We start from the raw sequence: 15,639 nt of genomic DNA, 5'->3' as shown, positions 1-15,639 counted from the left end.
TGTTATAGGAAGTTTACAGAGTAATTTAATTTGATCATTGTTTACATTAACAAAAACTGTTTCATGCTAGATTGGAATTCCCTTTCATTCATGTAAGGGCTGTGCAATAATTATGAGCCCTGGGGAGGATAATATTGGGAGGGGGAAGAATTGTTTGGCAAGCTAAAGGGGTAGACCTAAGCCATTTTGGCAGACCAACAAAAAAAAGGGGGGCGGGGCACAGCGTCATCATCCCTATATCTTCGTGTCAAACATTGCCGTGATAGTACGGCGAATCCTCTCGTTTTTCAACAGCTACGCACGGAGATTGTGTTCGAGATAGGCCGAGCGACTCAGGCTAAGCATACCATTTACACGATATGAGATACCACAGAGTTTCTATTCTACACGTTTTTACGATTTGCGCGTGCTCAGTACCCCCATATGATATTGCCATTACAAGAAAATTCGATTTGTTGTCAGGTAAATCCGAGCATGGAAGAAAGAGATAAGAAGGAACCACAACGAACGCATTCACTTTGTCCACTCCCTTTACCGACATTTAGTTGACATTGTTATTCATGAGGATTTACTTTGATCAATACCCCGCGTTAAATAGGTGATTGGTATTGTATTCCATGTATTTGCATGTCTTCTGGAGCGTGTGTGAAGGATGATTTGAACTAATGACCTTCCGTGCAAGCACCCTATAGGATTTTCTTTGGTGACGTGATCATCGGTCATTGATGGCCTACATCTTTTCTTCCATTTTGCCCAATTTTCCCGAACTTTGATGACTTTTTTCTCAGAGTTGGCAGTCTTTGGCACTGAAACGAGTTAGCTAGTTACGATTATACACATATAAACTATTAAATTAAACAGGTTTTATGTACCGGACTCAACCGGAACATTGTGCATTATTTAAGAACATTTTACATCTATTTTTCATCGAAAAAGTCACCAAAATCTTACCTTATTTGCTAAAGATGAAACTCAAAAAAAAACGGCCGATTTTGATTACCTTTTCGATGTTTTATAGGACATTTTCTACACAACACGATCAAGAAAACAGTTTGACTGTAGATCCCAAAACAAAGCTACTATACATGTTCAGAGCATCAGTGAAATTTCATAATCTTACTTCTGGGTAGCGTTTGTTTGTTCGTGGATGGGTTTGTTATAAATTTTTCCAGTAATGATTTTGCCAAGCATCGATCGCGGTAAATGGATCATACATGAAAGTAAGTACCATTGATAGCTTTTCTTTTCATGCGTCAATAGATAAGCGGATTAAAACTTGGCCGATCGAAGTCGTTGTGGTTCCTTCTCATCTCTTTCTTCCATGATCCGAGGTTTTGTTTTCAATACACTAACTGGAAATTCAATACACTAATTAGCGGCGATTGCTGTTTGCTGTGGATATATTTTACTGCATTTTATCCATAACGATAAAAATCGTACGTTAAAAATATGATATATTTAACTGTTTGATAATTGTAACCATATAAAGATCAGATCCAGGTGCTGTATACAATATTAAATCACAAGTCTATAATACAATGCACATATCCGAGACACTATGCCACTTCCTTTATCTGCGTCAATAATAGAATTATAGAATATTGATTTCAATCGAATTGAATACATCTCTACATTTTGAGTTTGTACTTCACCACTGAGCGATCTAGCGATCGATTTCTAGCCAATCAGATAGAACTCCTTTTCTTGCGTTCGGTGAAATACTAATCGCCCGTCGCTCACCAACGGAGTATAAGTTGCATGGAAACAATATTTATAATACTGGGTGTCGACACTGTGGGGGGGGGGGCAATTCTTGACAAGCGGCTACGGAACTCAGGGGTAACCTTGTTGTCAATCCAATACCTCGTGTATTGTATCCATAAGTGATCAACTTGGGCCTATAATTTTAACCATGCTTCTCATAGCAGTTAATATTTGTATAATATTTGTGTGTCTTTATGTATTTTTCAGACTTCATTTCATTTGTAAAATGATGACTTGTTGTAATTACGGTGTCTTGTTGTATATGGTCACCCCGTTTATAGCAATATTTTGAACTTTTTGATTAATAGAAGCGCGGCGATTATTCTAGATGATTTGGTTCAATAAAATATTTAACATAATTTTATTATAGCTCCAAACAGAACACAACTTGTAATTTATGAACTTGACATTGATTATAGCATGCTGGTTTCAGATAATAATGGCTATGAAGGGTAGTTCGTAAAATATAAACGCACGGGAGAAGAATACATAACGGTGAATAGAAATGGATACTATAAGTTTACAATAGATGAATAATTGCCAAATGGCAGATGAGACATTATATGTCACTTCTGGGCTGTAAAAACAGGGTTGTCTCCATTATAGAGGGATTCAAGGAAAGAAAAACCGAAATTCCATAATAGTCCAATCATTATTCATGAAAATTCAATCAAAGGTATGAAAAAAGAAAAGAAATTTCGGATTATATAAATTCAGGATTCCCCAGCTTTGACTGTGAATACCCCTGGAATGGTGGAATTCATGTATAACAGGGCCCTATTCCTTTTTGATTGGATGTTATAATTGGATTCCCAGCAGTTTTCATGATTACAACAATTCAGGAACTCCGAACCCTCTGTAGACCATTCCTATAACTGGCACCTTCCTGCCGTTGATGGGGTGATTATTTATATCACATAGTATGAAACAACAAAAGGAGGTCAAGATGGGTATCACGCGATAACAAAATAATGAAATCTTGACCTCACATTCACTGCCCTATAATAGTAGTGCTACTGATGTTCAACCCATCAACATGATCAATGACAAAAGGTGCCAGTTATGGGGAGTACTCTCTTAATGGATAAGGGTTAAGAACCACTCTCCAAAAGAATAAGAAGAGTGAAAATCAGTCCACATCAGTAAAATCACTCCTAAAAGAGTGAAAACTACTCCTTATAAAGAGTGGAAACCAGTCTTTCAAGGTATATGCTTAGTATAAGGGACAATAAGAGAAATTTCCACTCTGATGGTTGTCTCTCTTAAGAGTGATTTTCACTCTTGAGTGTTCTATTCTTTTGAGTGTATACTTTCTTTTCTGAAGTAGTCAATAAATGGTATATACTATCTTTGTTCACTTTGGTCAGAAAACAATTATTGTTTATCCTCAATTGTTTTCAATATGTTTGTTGATTTTATATTTCAGCTGAAGTCCATAAGTCAGGTTCATACATGGTGCAGCTCACTCACAGGTTTTGATATCCTTCCTGGGATTGTTTGGTACTGCGATATCTGGAGGGAATAGAAAAAGAAACTGTTTTAAAGCTATAATGTATGATCTTTGAATATAAGTGAAATTGGTTTTTTTTTTCAAACCTGGCATTTTTTGGCATATTTATAATGTTTATACATGTCCCAATTGTGGTTGACCTTTCAGAATAATTTGTTCCAAATCCTAGCTAAGAGTCTGATCAACAGGCAAAGCTTACTTCCAGGAACTACATGACTGCATTGTCAAGGTATCCAACTCGTTGTTCCTTGGTCACTCAACCTCTGGCTATGTGATAACCGGTTTCTTTTGTTACCAAATCAGTAACTGATAAAAATAAAAGCTTTGGTGGTGAAGTACTACCAAGAATGACTAATGTGACGAGACTCAACATTTGATAACCAAATGCCAGAGGACAAAGTTCACTTCCAGTAACTACATGTACATGAATGTTTTGTCAAGTTATCTCATTGACCCTTCAGCCTCTGGCTATCTGTGATTACTAAATCAAAGAAAGACTTAGGAGGTACGTGGTGGTGAGGTGAAAATGCAACATATGTTTACGTCGGAAGTAACGTAATGTGCATTTCATAGATACAGTATACTTACGCTACGAATAGGCCAATAGAAATACCCATAAGAACGACGATCACAGCGACAACAGCGACGATACCCGCAGCATTCAAACCACCACTGGCTGCATCACTTCCCTTGCCGCTATCTGGACCTACAATGTTACTCGGACCGCTGCCACCGTTAAAGCCGTGGAGAACAGAGTCAGTGTTTTTGGCAGAATTGCCTGTATTGAGAAGCAAAATTAAATGTGGGTATAATTATGATAAATAAAAATTAATTAATTAATAAATACATGTAAATTTTGGATTCATAGAGCACATTTTTCTAGATTGCAACACGGGTTTCAAAGCGTTGTAATTTCTCTGCCACTGGTGAATCATTAGAATCAATTTGCATCAACTGGGTCAATGCAAACCTATTTGTACTTAAATTGTAACATCTCCTAATTATCTGTGGCAGCTCCCCAAATTCCTATGGGTGAATGACGTTTTTGACAACCAAATAACTAATCACCGATATCGATTTGAAAGCAGAAGGAAACCGGAGATGATCCTGGAGAAAACCTGCGAGAGCGAGCATGGATCAGGATAATGCACATACAGTCCGCGCACGGGCACAGCCGGGGCATGAACTCTGTGGTGCAAGGCGAGGGAGCAAAATTTAAATATTATTAACTTCTTCAATCTCATCAATATCAATGATTTTCTCCTCTATCTTTGAATCGATTTGCTTACTCGCCAACTTACTCCTGAAAAGATAAAGAGTAAGTTGCCGAGTAAATGAAACAAAATGCAAGATGCTCGCCAACTAGACTAGCTAGTAGTAGCTTACTCGAGAGTTACGCGGATTTGGTGCACTCAGTGGATAGTCTAGTAAACGCCTCATGTTTGGTGTAAACTTGTGTATGACTAACATTTTCTTATTAATTTTAAAGTTGATGCCCAACCATGTTGGTCAAAAATGACAGGTGCCGAGTGGGCGCCATTGTGCAATAAAAGAAATATGAGGTCAAAGGTTATACAGGGGTCAAAATTCAAAATTGCTCATAATTTGATCAAAAGATAGGCCTACCAGGTCATAATTTCAGAAAATATTATGATTTAACTTAGGGGTGGTGCAATAATTATGTGTACCCCGGGGTGAATTCTCAAAATGGTCTGCCAAAATCGCTTGCCCCCCTTTGGCCGTGCCAAAAACCTTTGCCCCCCTTTTCGACGTGCCAAAAACCTTTGCCCCCCTTTTGACGTGCCAAAAATCTTTGCCCCCCTTACATGCAAGATTTTGGGGAACCCGAATTTAAAACCTTAAATTGTCTTAACATGTAATGCGAGCGCAGCGAGCAGGAAATTTTGCATATTTGAACGTGTTCGTAACGTTTTCCTACGCCTTTTTAGGGCGTAATATAGAAACAGTGCCCAAAATATCTGTGCCAAAATTGCTTGCCCCCCCTTTCGACCTGCCAAAATCGCTTGACCCCCTTTCGACCTGCCAAAAATGCTTGCCCCCCCTTTGGCCTGCCAAAAAATCTTTGCCCCCCCCCTATAATTCACCCCCCCCCCCGGTACACATAATTATTGCACCACCCCTTACCTACTACCAATCAGCCTGCATTTATTAGCGAAAAGGTCAGAGGTTGAAATTTGGACTCAACATGGATCAAACACAGAAAATGTATCTACTATTGTGTAATAGGTTTTATCTTAATCGGAACCAATTTGAGTTTTGACCCGTGTGTAAACTTTGACCCTGGATATGCCCAAAGGTGCCGACTGTCGGAGCACCCGTTTTCGTATTCTATACACCAAATCCGAGAAGCGTTTACTGTATTTGACCCTCTATTCGCTACTTGCACGGTTCCGCCATTATGCACTATGTGCGGGGAGAGCCGCGAACTGGCAGCATACATGAAAGGAAGAATTATGTAACCTTACACAGAACGTTATGACTAGTTCAATTCCCATTCATGTATGCTGCCAGTTCGAGGCTCTCCCCGCACATAGTGCATAATGGCGGAACCGTGCAAGTAGCGAATTGACGGAACCACAGATGTGCCAGTGCAGGAGATTTAATTTGGTCAATCAACTCATGATCGTGTATTGAAAATTACTGTTGTGTACAATTCTGTGCAGCACACTTGCAAGTACGGTAATTTATGGAACCCCCGATCTTGGGACACCGCAGTAATGGCCTAGTCGGATTGGTGTATGTACCTCATACGTCAAAAGCAAAAAATGCTAGTCATACCTAAATTTACACTCATCAAGGTTTACCCGACTATTAATTTTTATAATATTGTAAAATGTTTTGTTAATTAATCGTTGTTTTCATTTGGTTCCACTTTTGTTACTATGTTAAAAAAACTATTTCTCCCAATATTTAAGCAGACTAACCTTTATCCGGCACTCCTCCGGGCACTCCGCCGTCAAATATAGGAGCTATCCAGTCTTCAAATTCAGTGACCCTTGTATAAACTCCGGGAAATTCAGGTCTAGCACAACCGAACCCATAGCTCACAATTCCTCCAAGGTACCATCGGTATCCTTGGGGGGTTTTAATGAGTCCTACTAAGGGACCTCCACTATCACCCTACAAAAAAACCGATATAAAATTAGAATCTATCCATATAATGGAGAGAGCATGATTTAGTGGTTAGAATAACTTATTGTTTCTGGTGCACCACGGTGCATGAGGTCCCTAGAGCGTTTTATTTAAAAGGTGCCACAATCGCTTCCTCACCCCTTCTGGGCTTGCCAAAAATGCCCCTTGTTAGATTTGTCTCAGCTTTCGGCTGGCCAAAACAATTCTTGCCCCCCCCCAGCCCGTTACCTGACAATGGCCTTTGCCACCTTCCGGTAATCCTGCACATATCATCTTGTCTGTGATTGGTTCTGGAACATAATTATCTATGCATTCCTGTTGATCTATGACTGGTACTGTGACTTCGAATAAATCTGGATTCTGTGGCCCTAGAAAGGAAAGTCATTCTTAAAATGCAAATGGTTTCTAATGGACTTAATCATCTGATTGCTCAGTGGTTACGACACTTCGTAAAGTTGCAACTTGCAGTATCAAAGAGGTTTGCGAGCACGTGTACGTTACCATGGTAACACTACAGTGGTGAGTAACTAGGCCTAGGCATCGTAATTAATATTCATGGAAATTTGAAACAATCGATTGAAACAAAATACAAAGTGCCTTAGAGTTTCTGGAAGTAGGCCTACTATCAATCATTCATAAGCTTGACCATACGTTTAATCTAGAAGCAATGGGTTTTGAAAAATGCCCGAGTTTAACACCCATCATGTCAATCAATCATTGATATCGTGGGGCATTAGTATAGACCCTCTAGATCACATTTTTCACTAAAGAGCATTTTCAAAATGGCCATCGAAACCAGGGTATTCAGCGTGATAATATTTAAGCGAAAGAAGGCGGAATACATGGCTATCTAACGGTGCAGCGCAGCCCGGTCGACCCTGGTCATCGTAAAAGAGCTAGAACGGTGATCCCCTTGCCCGGATTCGGCCGTCTGTCAAACTCATAACGACACTGATAGGCCTAAATGAACTGGGAGGAGTCAGGCGTTATAGATGAGGAGGTTCGTATCAAGCGATGGATAAAGGAATACATATGGATTCGGAGGAGAGGAATGAACAACACCATGAACCGAGACGAGGGCACCTACAATCTTGTTAATCTTTACAATACTCTGCTACAAAGCTTCGAAAGGACTGGCAACACTAGTTCCCACCGTAGCAGAGCTTCACAACTCGGAAGAAAACCGACTAGTCTAGATGGATGAAACGTCAGCTGGTGAGTTTTACCATGGACGTACTGGTTTTACAATCATTTCACCACTGTTCTATTTGTTTTATTTTAAAAAATCAATCTTAAATAATTTAACAATAACAAACAAGATGAATATCTACATTAAATATACTAATACTCTTGGAACTTACCTCCTTCACTCGTTGTGCCCCATCCAGTAATCGTGACAGGTTCGTCAGCTTCGAACTCATTTTCCTGTGACTTCTGCGGGACACATACAGTCCTGACGTAATCGGTTATTTCAAACGGCCTCTCCACTTTCATTAATGCCATATCCCACTCTCTGGTTTCTCCATCATATAGAGGATGAACATAGAACTCAGAACATGGAAGTTTTTGTGAATTTTCTGATATGTCCGTTAGAGAGTTACTACCAAGCATAAGCTCGTATCTTGACGGGTTTTAATCCACAGCTTTCTGTTGTAATTTAAAAAGTCAGTAAAAATACATAACACAGCCAACTAGGAATTGTAAAACATTACTGGAAAGAAAAGTCAGGCAAAAGGGTATACTAAAATAGTTTGTTACAAATGTAATACGTTTTTTGCTTGTTTTTACCCATAAGTAAAGTAAGTATTTTTTGAAAGTACTTTGTGTCTATGTGCATGAATAAGCCTTTTTTGCATAAGCTTGGTTATTTGTGGTCTTATGATTATAAAAGACCCTGCAAGTTGTGGTGTTTTGGTAAATGACATTGTACGAGGGTCGGTCAGTATGTAATGAGAGTTGACCTTGACCCAATATATTGAATATTTGGATGGATTGTATATGATCACATAAAGACACATAGGCCTATGTGTAAATGATACGCGCATTAGCATAAAATCAATATACCAGGGACACTGCCAAATCACGCAAAAAAGGCGGGCCTTTCAAATTATAGCAAAGGCATGTGCTTAAGATATCCGAGAACACCAACAGTACATGATGCATTTTAATTTGCTAGTCAAATAAAACATAAAATTATCCCTGCAGCTGAAATTGTTTCGCAATCGTGAGGCCATGTGATATTGTCATTGGATAGCGATTAGCTGAACCTATGGTTTGCCTTGTTCTGGGTCAGGTGGACCAATCACGAGCGTGCTTGCTCTGGCCTTCGGCGCCATCTTGTTTGCTGAGCTCATTCTCTGTCAGAGCGTAATTGAGAACGGACGCAGAAAATTTTTCTCTACAATTTTTCAACTCAATGGAGACGGCGGATATAGGCTGTTTCCAGTAAGCTTACAGCACTTAAAATCAATTGGTTACAGTACGACCACGGACGGTTGTAGATGTGGTTGGCATAATTTTTTGTAAATAAGTCGATAACGTTTACGTGTCTCAGTTGTCCAGAAAAGGAGAAATGCTGCATTCACCAATTTACGAGTGCTGCTGGCTGAATGACTGACATGGTATGTGTTGGAATATCATCGCGATTTATACCATGTTCAGAAGATAAATGTAGTCCATCTTCGGGACTATCTTAGGCTTGCAGACAGCGGGGCAGACAGTGACAACTGCAAATGGCCAAGACAGCTTCTGTATTTCAATTGGTTCAACACACACCGTCATCATCCCTATATCTTCGTGTTAAAAATTGCCGTGATAGTACGATGAATCCTCACGTTTTTCAACAACTACGCATGGTGATTTTCTTCGAGATAGGCTGTGCGACTCAGGCTAAGCATACAATTTGAGATTTTGAGAGCCTGCCACACTGTTTCTATTCTATGTTTTACGATTTTCGCATGATCAATATATGGCTGGCCGTAACCGCCACAACGTGGAGCTGCTACGCGTAGCTTACTTTTCGCTTCGCGGAGCTAAATTGACCAATCATGTTAGATCTTTTCATTACGCGGAGAGAGAAAACTCTTGCCAAAATTAATGTTTACTATGGGGATTTTAAATGAATCGATTGTAAATAAACCACGACCAGTTGTACAGGATCAATACCATTGTTTGATTAGTGTATAGTCAATGTTACCTTGCATGCATGTGTCATGTGTGTGGCGTGTTTGTTTGTTTGTTTGTTTGTTTGTTTGTCTACTGTGTCAGGCCAGGACCCACGGTACTGATACTCTCATACTATCACGGTGATCATATTGTTGAATGTTGTTGACTTTAAAATAATCATGATGCTGTCATGTCTACAGTAGAACTCACCACGACCTTTGAAGGACTTAAACCCTATTAAAAGCTATTAAACCAAGATCACACTCAATGAAAACAGCTCAACTATGTTACATCAGATCTTCTCTGGTTAAATACACACTGCACTTGTGTCTGTTTTACCTGTGCAATGAGCAATGAGCTGGTATTATAGTTTCAGTTGAGTGAACGATTATAAAGCGAACGCAAGGTAACAATACTGTGGGCTTTTGTTTACGAAATGAGACAATAGTCTGCTTATTGTTAACCAGCGTTCTTGAAAATGAGAAGCTTAATGACTTAACACGGTTTAGAAATAATTTCTTCATATTTTTTGGTACAAAAGTACCAATATTTCCAAACACCTAAATTAGCTAAAAATTTAGGACATGTTACAAAACTATATTTTCTAGAATTTCAGAGAATACTTTAAATATTGGCCGGTTATTTTTTTACACAGTGACGTCAACTAGGCAATGGCCTATACTTCTAACATACACTATTTGTAGAGGTCACGCGTCAATGGTGAGCGCACTGAGTATTGTGTATAGGAAAACGGACAGTAACTACAGTATGTATGGCCTACTACTAGTATATAAAGTAAATCCGAACTGGTTTGCAGTTTGCTGAAGGTCGAATTCCGCAGGGACACCGCGCAAGTTATACAAATTAGCTCCCGGCGATACACAGCAGATCGCAGAACTGTGTGCATAGTTTACCACCAGTCTGCCTAGCTATATAGTTATGTACAATACTGTATGAGTTTCTTATGAGTGCATGTCCATCTTAATAATAAGTCAGTTCGTACTTTTCATAAACTACTTTTTGAATCATAACTTTCGTGACCGAGGATATCTTGCAACTACGTGACGCTCGTCTGGCAAATTCTTAATGAATAAATTCGCTTCACGTAATGAGTAAGTCGTACTTAATTGGTCAGTTTTACCTCCGAGTAATGAAAAACTCTAACATGATCATGATTGGTCAATTTGGCTCCACGGAGCAAAATGTCAGCTACGCGTAGCAGTTTCACGTTGTGGCGGTTGCGGCCTACAATATCAGTATCCCATATGATATTTCTATTGCAAGAAAATTTTATTTGTTGTCAGGTTTTATCTTAAATACACTAACTGGAAATTAAATACACTAATTAGTGAGGACCGGTATTTTGCTGTGGATATGTTTAACTGCAATTTGCGGGTAAAAAATTTGAAATCCTGGGTAAAAATTGTGATCATATTCAACTCTTTGAGAAATAATAATATAAAGGAATGCATGTGAAATCCAGCTGCGATACAATGTACACTATCACTCTCTTTATCTACGGCAATAATAGAATATCGATTTCAATACATTGCTCAGTTTTGAGTTTGTAGTTGACTACTAAGCGACCTAAGCGATCGATTGCTAGCCAATCAGATAGAACTCCTTTTCTTGCGTTCGGTAAAATACCACTCGCCCGTCGCTCACCAACGGAGTATTAAATTTATATTTATTGTATAGGAAGTCGACACTGTGAGTCTGTGCAACAGTCGTATAACACGGTGAGAAATTTGCTTGAATTTTTTTTGTCATAGCGATTTTAGTGTTGCCGTGATCGTGAGTAGTATAGAAACGGGCACATCTGGCTCATCTTTTGAAAATCTATTCTTGGTCAGGAACAGTGGCTCTATTCACTAGTTATAGTTTTCATGGATTATGGATTATCACATTTTTTACGCATGAAGATGCATGTTTCATGAGGTAAAATAAATAAATACGTAAATAAAAAAATTACAAAAAAAAATGCTATAAAAGAAAAAGCTAAAATTTCTACGCACATTATATCTCAGGCAACCTGAAGGAACGAATGTGGTTCCGGGTTATTTTTTTTTATGTCAACAGCTCAAAAATCATAATTTTCGGTTCAAATAATTTATTCTGAATCGGATAATCTCTCTTGGTATGTAATGGCCATATGAGAGATTATATTGTCGATTTCTGCAATTCTGTTTTAACTCAATCATGGTCGTTTTGAAAGCCATTCGTGTTGTCATTTGACAACCGAATTGAAACAAAAAAAGCTTTAACATTGACAAAATAATAATAATAAATAAATAAATAAAATAATAATAAAAATTAAACTAAATTTAAAAAAAAAAGTAGCAATTTTACTTTAATTTTTTGTATCTGTGGCAAGAATAGACCACCTTTTCATCTCTCAAGGCGGTTGCACTGTGGTCAATATGAAGAATTTATATTGAGATTTACGCTTTAGGCTATTTTAATGTCTGACGATGTCAGACGTGAGATTTTTGTGTATGGGATCACTAAAACAGAGGAAAAACTGAAATTTACTCAATCCAGCGGGAATAACGCTAAAAAACTTCCCCGGGTGATTTTACTAATGCGCGCGGGGGCTTTGGGACGAATTATTAAATCAAGATGGCCTAGGACTCTGAATATAGATCATCGATTGATATTTGAATCCGTGGAAAGGCTTGAAAATGAGGGAGTTTCATAAAATTCTTATTGTCAATTGTCAAAATTCAAAAAGTATGTGATAGCTGATTTATTCCTCAACCACACAAAGTATTTAGTTATGTTTAGTTGTGGCGTTAAAATACCCAAACAATTAAGTTTCCGACGATACCGTTCTTTCAAGGACACCCTGTACTAAAAAAGTAAACCACGATAAAGTTAAAAGTAAATGACTGCACCGAAATGTTTGCTTGAATAAATCAATAATGTTTATTGTTAAAAATTAAATCCCATTTCTTTCGTATACCCTTCTGTGTAAACTATTTTATGGTGTAAAAATGGTTACGTATATTTTTAAAGTCGCACTTTTACACATTTTGCACAAAAGGATTGCTAATGTCAAGTAAAATTAGACAGTAAAACAAAGCTAAAATGTTGAAGAGGGTATTGTATGGCACAATGGCGGATCTAGAGCAGGCAGGGGTGCTCAATTTGAGAAAAATTGACAGATCTAAAAAATGGTCGCGAAGCTAAGCGACCATCGGGTGGCGTTTGCGTGACGCGGGGGGGTGAAAATCGAAGTAACACTGTATTGTCAATATCATAACTACACCTTTATCTTGACATGCAGTTCCTCATTTGCTCACCCTATTTCTTTTTAAAGGAAATTTTATTTAAAGCTCCCACCGCTTTCAAAACTGCTACATTACAAGTGCATTTCAGTTATGACCAACACTTATTGGTATTTAGTAAATATCACCTCAATCCTCAATAAATTTGATAATATCAGAACAATATCTCCCAAATTCAAAAATTTTCCCCCAACATAACTCAAATTCAGTCTCCTTAAATCCGCCATGTTAGGTTAATTCACTACATTATGAGAGCACAATAAATATTTAACCCGTACGGTTTATGCAGACCCCTTTCAGACCACAAATGAAATTGATTAAATGTCATGAAAACGTTTTTAAAACGCTATTGTACAATATTTTGGGCGAACATTAATTTTTTTGCAAAACATTTTGCCAACACTTAAATAACAGCACTTAAATAACATTCTGTTTAGAATGTTTTGCATCAAGTTTTCAAAAATGCTTTTGAATGTTATAAAAACGTTTTATATAACTTTATATAAATGGACATTTGAACGTTTTCGGTAAAACTTTCTGTGTTTGCTGGGAAACCGTGCGCGTAGGCCTATCTTTTAAAATTCGGTACTTACATACAGTGGGCAGCTGTTATTATCCAGTTGGGTGCCACCAACGATGCACCACACATTGGTGATCCGTAAGCGTAGAGGGCAGCCTGCCATGGCCATTCGCCCTCTTGTGCCGGCTGACCTCCGACGATTTGAGTTTCTGGTAACAAATCCACGGTTTGTAACCCACATTTTGGATCATCTGTAAAACAAAAAGCAGATGAACACAAAAATAATTTTATCGTGACTAGTTATTTCTGATTCATGATTCGGATTCAGTTGATCCAACCTTATCCGAATACCTCAAAATAAAGTTTAGATTTCCTATAAATTTCACCGAAAATCAAGAATTTGCATCCGTGTTTCCAATAAAGTTAAAATCATATTGTAACATTTCCATCTATCATAGAGAGCTTGTGATTTCCAAACGCCGTGATCGTACGCCCGCGGATCTATTCAAAATCACTATCCTGTATCGAAGTGAGGTCGCGTATTTAGCCAGTTTTGAAGATTTTGCACGTACAAAATTAACGTGGCGACTGCGTTGAAAATGCACAAAATTTGCCCATTTAAAAATATATTATATTAAATATATCTGCGTGCTAGCCATGTGCTTCAACGGGAAAAGTTCAAGTTTTGAAATATTTGCTAAAATATCAAGAGCTATCTTAAGAACTACTGAACCAATACTAGGCTTGTTTGTACTCATTTTAATGCATCTTTCATACTGATTCCAAATATGGTCATGAAAATTTACATTACTGAAATTTTTGAATTTTTAAATTTTTTGAAACTTGTCGTCTGCAGTCGACACCCGCGTGAAGAGAGTTAATATGATCCTTTTCGTTTGTAAGAAATCATTATAATAAAGCAACATTGAGGTGTGAACATTTGACTTCGTTCATACCCACGGTCATACGTACAGATTATCCATTGAAATGCGTGAGATTGGTCGTATAAAAAATTAGATTGTGATTTGCCTTTTTGAAACAACACACCTGATACGCACGGTCCACGTTGAAATTGACATTTTCACGACGTCACGACCTGAGACCATTTAGGTATTATGGTCTCAGGTCACGACGGTTCATGCAACGCGCCCAATTTTCAACAGTCTCATTTTGATATTTGTTTTTTGGCAACCATAATATTTGGGAAGTACTGAAATACAATTGATTTTAAGCAGCATGATAACCTTAGTTTTTAGTCAAATTCAAAAGCATGCTGTAGTAGACATAAGACCCGATGACCGTTAAATTTCAAGCGCTTCGCAATCTCGTGACCAGATCAGATGTTAGTCTTTGTTCCAGCCACCTTGTTCTCCTTGAGCACAATCCAGCTTGGGGACTAGCAATATTGAACTCCGTTTTGAACGCCGTATTAACGCACGATCCACGCAGCACGTATGGAACATCGCAATCTCTCTAGTGTCTATAAAGTACTCACCCTGCCAAGTAATTACCAATTTGAAGATGATTACCAATAGAAACACTGACAGCTTCATGTTATCGGTCCGAACGCTCGTCATTCCTAATGTATGTTCGTGATAGCCACATACAGTCTGGCCCGAGACTCAGAGTGCCCGAGACTATAGTCTCACATGACTCTGCTCACATGGTGTATATTGTTAGTCTCGATTGTTATAGGAAGTTTACAGAGTAATTTAATTTGATCATTGTTTCCATTAACAAAAACTGTTTCATGATAGATTGGAATTCCCTTTCATTCATGTAAGGGGCTGTGCAATAATTATGAGCCCTGGGGAGGATAATATTGGGAGGAGGGAAGAATTGTTTTGCAAGCTAAAAGGGGGTAGACCTAAGCCATTTTTGGCAGACCAACAAAAAAGGGGGGCACAGCGTCATCATCCCTATATCTTCGTGTCAAAAATTGCCGTGATAGTACGGCGAATCCTCTCGTTTTTAAACAGCTACGCATGGAGATTTTGTCCGAGCGACTCGGGCTAAGCATACCATTTACACGATATGAGATACCACAGAGTTTCTATTCTACACGTTTTTACGATTTGCGCGTGCTCAGTACCCCATATGATATTGCCATTACAAGAAAATTCGATTTGTTGTCAGGGAAATCCCAGGTTTTGTTTTCAATACACTAACTGGAAATTCAATACACTAATTAGCGGCGATTGCTGTTTGCTGTGGATATATTTTACTGCATTTTATCCATA

At 38.3% G+C, this 15,639-nt stretch overlaps 1 protein-coding gene across 1 annotated transcript in view; it reads right to left on the bottom strand.

The window, feature by feature from the left end:
- LOC140163790 (trypsin-1-like) overlaps window positions 1-15,002 on the bottom strand; it is a 45,626-nt gene extending 30,624 nt beyond the window's left edge. Inside the window, exons 1-5 of the mRNA XM_072187105.1 lie at window positions 14,895-15,002; window positions 13,473-13,650; window positions 7,789-8,048; window positions 6,656-6,795; window positions 6,220-6,415 (exon numbers count right to left, since the gene is read on the bottom strand). Of these exons, the coding sequence (XP_072043206.1) occupies window positions 6,220-6,415; window positions 6,656-6,795; window positions 7,789-8,048; window positions 13,473-13,650; window positions 14,895-14,976 (856 nt within the window). The 5' untranslated portion in view covers window positions 14,977-15,002. The remainder of the gene's footprint in view (window positions 1-6,219; window positions 6,416-6,655; window positions 6,796-7,788; window positions 8,049-13,472; window positions 13,651-14,894) is intronic.
- Window positions 15,003-15,639: the final 637 nt, after the last annotated feature.

The sequence above is a fragment of the Amphiura filiformis genome, chromosome 11 (genome assembly GCF_039555335.1).
Source record: "Amphiura filiformis chromosome 11, Afil_fr2py, whole genome shotgun sequence".
Classification (NCBI taxonomy): Eukaryota; Metazoa; Echinodermata; class Ophiuroidea; order Amphilepidida; family Amphiuridae; genus Amphiura; species Amphiura filiformis.
The sequence above is the reverse complement of the archived record's forward strand: the minus strand, read 5'-3'. Positions and strand labels throughout refer to the sequence as shown.